Source organism: Anastrepha obliqua, unplaced genomic scaffold, assembly GCF_027943255.1.
Source record: "Anastrepha obliqua isolate idAnaObli1 unplaced genomic scaffold, idAnaObli1_1.0 ptg000005lb, whole genome shotgun sequence".
Taxonomy (NCBI): domain Eukaryota; kingdom Metazoa; phylum Arthropoda; class Insecta; order Diptera; family Tephritidae; genus Anastrepha; species Anastrepha obliqua.
In genome coordinates this window covers 2,324,095-2,327,443 of record NW_026562177.1, presented here as the reverse complement: position 1 = coordinate 2,327,443, position 3,349 = coordinate 2,324,095, and the positions used below count along the sequence as shown (strand labels likewise).

Here is a 3,349-nt window from a genome sequence, read left to right as displayed (position 1 = left end):
AGTTACACAATCAAATATACTTGTGCATGGGAATGCTGATAATGACGATATCAGCATAATCTTGCAGAAGTATTTAAAAAGGGATCAGGTTGCAAAAGCTCGAGCAACGTAAGCGTCGCCGTCGCTTCCGTTGCAAAATGCTTAGCTGGCAACATTAAGCGTAAACAAGAGGGCATTTGCATATGCCAAATAAAATTATACAAGTAGTCTTAAGGCCGAATTCAAGCTATACTGAGTTAATAAACGTTTGAGTCGAAAACCAAAAGCTCTCAAGAATTTTTATTTTCGCCATAACATAATTCGCTCACTTACAGTTCTCTGTGGTTATTTGTCTCTCAAGAGATATAACCTTTTAATACCTAATTGGCGCAGTCGGACTCGAACAAAAACGTTCCGAATTAACCGAAGTTAATTAACATAAAAACGTTAAAATATTACTTAGTGCGAGTAAACAAAAGACAAATACAAACAATTAAAAACACAAACAACAAATCAGTGCGTTACAATCTTATCTTATGTACCCAAGAAAAAATAGTGCTCACAAATTCGACGAAAACCGTAAAATCGAAGATACAACGATGGAAGAGGAGCTTCAAAACTTGAGGGAGGTCGTACTCCAACAGGAAGCAGCCCTAAACCTACTCAGGCAACAACAACAACAACAGCAACAATCAACCCAATGGATGTCCAACAAAGACGTAATTCAGCAGTTCCGTCAACTAAGACAGTTGGACGACCAACATGACGTGTTGGCTTTCATAAAATCTGTCGAATTTCTTATGGCGCTATGCCAGGGAAACGAGCTATTGATTCAATTCGGCACAAACATTGTTGCCAATGAAAAAGTCTCAGGAGCAGCAGCGAACTTTGTCAGACAATTGGGGATGGAGCCGAGCTGGGAACAGATGAAAGCCAAGCTGATGCAACAAATGCGGCCCAAGACGACTTACGAAGATGTGTTCGACAGATGCAGATTCATTAAAGTAAGTAATTTAAGAGAGTTATTTAATGAATTTGAAAAGGCAAAATGTGAAATAAATAAAATATATATGTTTGATGAGCTTAAACCAGCAATATACGAGAACGACAAAGTAGATCGAGATTTATTAAATATGTTAATAAATAAAATAGACACTCCATTCAGAATTCATGTCGATCAGGGTATATCTATGCATGCCTTAGAAACAAAGTATTCAAACATCAAAGCACTGGATGACCCCAGAGCTATATCACAAAGGTACAGGAAAATATCTAACAACACATTCAATAAACAAAATAACACTAACAATAACACTGTCACCACTAACAACAAGCCAAGCCAAAATAACCAGTCCCATAATAATAATAACAATAACAATGCCAGACAAAGTCTGAATGGACGGTCGAATCCCAATCATAACGCCGGCACACCTCAGAGCGATCAGGCAATTCAACAATCGTATAACAGGCCACAACCCGTTCAAATTCAAAATTCTAAACCCAACCATAATAACAATTATAACAATAGGAACAACGGTTCAAGACAGACAAGAATGTCTCATATGAGCGTTGACACCCAAAGGAACGATTACATGGCTATGGAGATCGGAACTTTGGAAGAAAATCGGGCAGAAGAAGAGGAAGAGATAAATTTTTTGATACCTTGCCTAGAGAAACCGGAGTACAACTTCCACATAGAATACATAAAAGGGAAAAATAACAATATCGCTGATTTCCTGAGTAGGATCAGAGAGGACGAGATAAACATAATGGAGGTCGAATCAACCGACGAGGAAGACAATAGGTCCTTAGGCGTTCAAACGGTTCACTCTAAAGAAGAAGATCAGGGTTTCGACATGCCTATCCTAGAAACAGCCGTTAACAGATTCAAAGTACAGCTAATTTTTGCGGAGAGAAAACCTGAGGCCATCGTACAGGTGTTCGGAAAAAAAAGAATTTACATTAGCAAAAAAGACTTGGAAGATAACCAAGCAGTAAACACCCTCCGACGAGAAATAACAACAGGAAAAATAGGAGTTTTCTCACACCTTAGCGACCATGAGTTTTACCAATTCCAGAAAATACTAGAAAAAGGATATACCTCCAACCCGAAGGTAAAGTTCGTAAAATGCACCAGGTTCGCTAGGGATATCGAATCCGAAGATGAATTACACACCCAAATAGCTTTATTTCATAAAAATGAAAGTGGCCATTGCGGGATAGATGCCACTTATCAGAGGCTTAAACTCGAAATTTACCACCCCAACCTTAAGACCCACATCCACAGAATAATAAATAATTGTGACATTTGCAGTGGTGGCAAATACGATAGAAAACCCATTAGGAACAATTTCCACATAACAGAAACACCAAAAACATGCAACGAGATAGTACATGTAGACACATACGTAAACTCGAAGCAATCTTTTATAATATTTATCGATAAATTTTCAAAACACGCCACTTGTTTGCCATTAACCGATAGGAACAGCACTACAATAGTAGAACATATCCAACAATTCCTATCAATAAAAGGGAAAATCCAAAAGTTTGTCTTCGACAACGAATTCAATAGTTTAAACGTCAAAGAATTTTTAGAAAAGGAAGGTATAGAATACCACTCAACCAAACCAAATAGTCACACCGGGAATAGTGACGTCGAAAGGCTTAACAATACATTGACGGAGAAAATCCGCACCCTAAACATAGAAGAGAAAAGACCCATAATTGAACAAATGGCAAAAACTGTATACTTCTACAATAACACTTACCACACCACCACAAAATCCACACCGTTTGAAATACAAAATCATAAAGTAGATCATCAGAAATTGTACGACAGAATGTCAGCACAAAAAACCGAGAAAATAAAGAAACTAAATGAAAATAGGGAAACTTACATAGAAAATAGAACAGAAGGATTTATAAGAAATTATAAAATCCTAAGACACAAAGAAGAACCGAAATTCAGGAAAGCAAATTTACAGAATATCCATACAACAAACATTAAAAGACCTACAAAATTTTCAGATAACAATTACAATTCTCATCATGTGCCTGTTGCCAACGCTGTCGACAGCAATGATCAATATAACACCAATCCGGGCTGAAGCCGGATTCATATCTTTGGGGGAGAGTACAGCGGAACTGGTCAGCGAGTCGAAAATGGTTTTGCACATTATCAACCCAATGGAAATATTAGAATTAACTAATATAATCCAAAACAACACGAAAATTTTTGTTAAACAAAATAGACATAGGCTAGATATCGAAATAGAAACCATAAAAATTAAAATAAGATCAATAACCCCGAACCCATTAACAAGACAGAAACGCGGTCTAATTAACGCAATAGGAAAAGCTCAGAAAT

The 3,349-nt window shown here is 37.1% G+C and overlaps 1 protein-coding gene across 1 annotated transcript; it reads left to right on the top strand.

The window, feature by feature from the left end:
* Positions 1–578: 578 nt before the first annotated feature.
* Positions 579–3,089, top strand: LOC129251139 (putative uncharacterized protein DDB_G0282499). Its single transcript, XM_054890513.1, has 3 exons — positions 579–983; positions 1,161–2,093; positions 2,529–3,089. The coding sequence occupies exons 1-3, from the start codon at positions 579–581 to the stop codon at positions 3,087–3,089; spliced, it is 1,899 nt and encodes a 632-aa protein (XP_054746488.1).
* Positions 3,090–3,349: the final 260 nt, after the last annotated feature.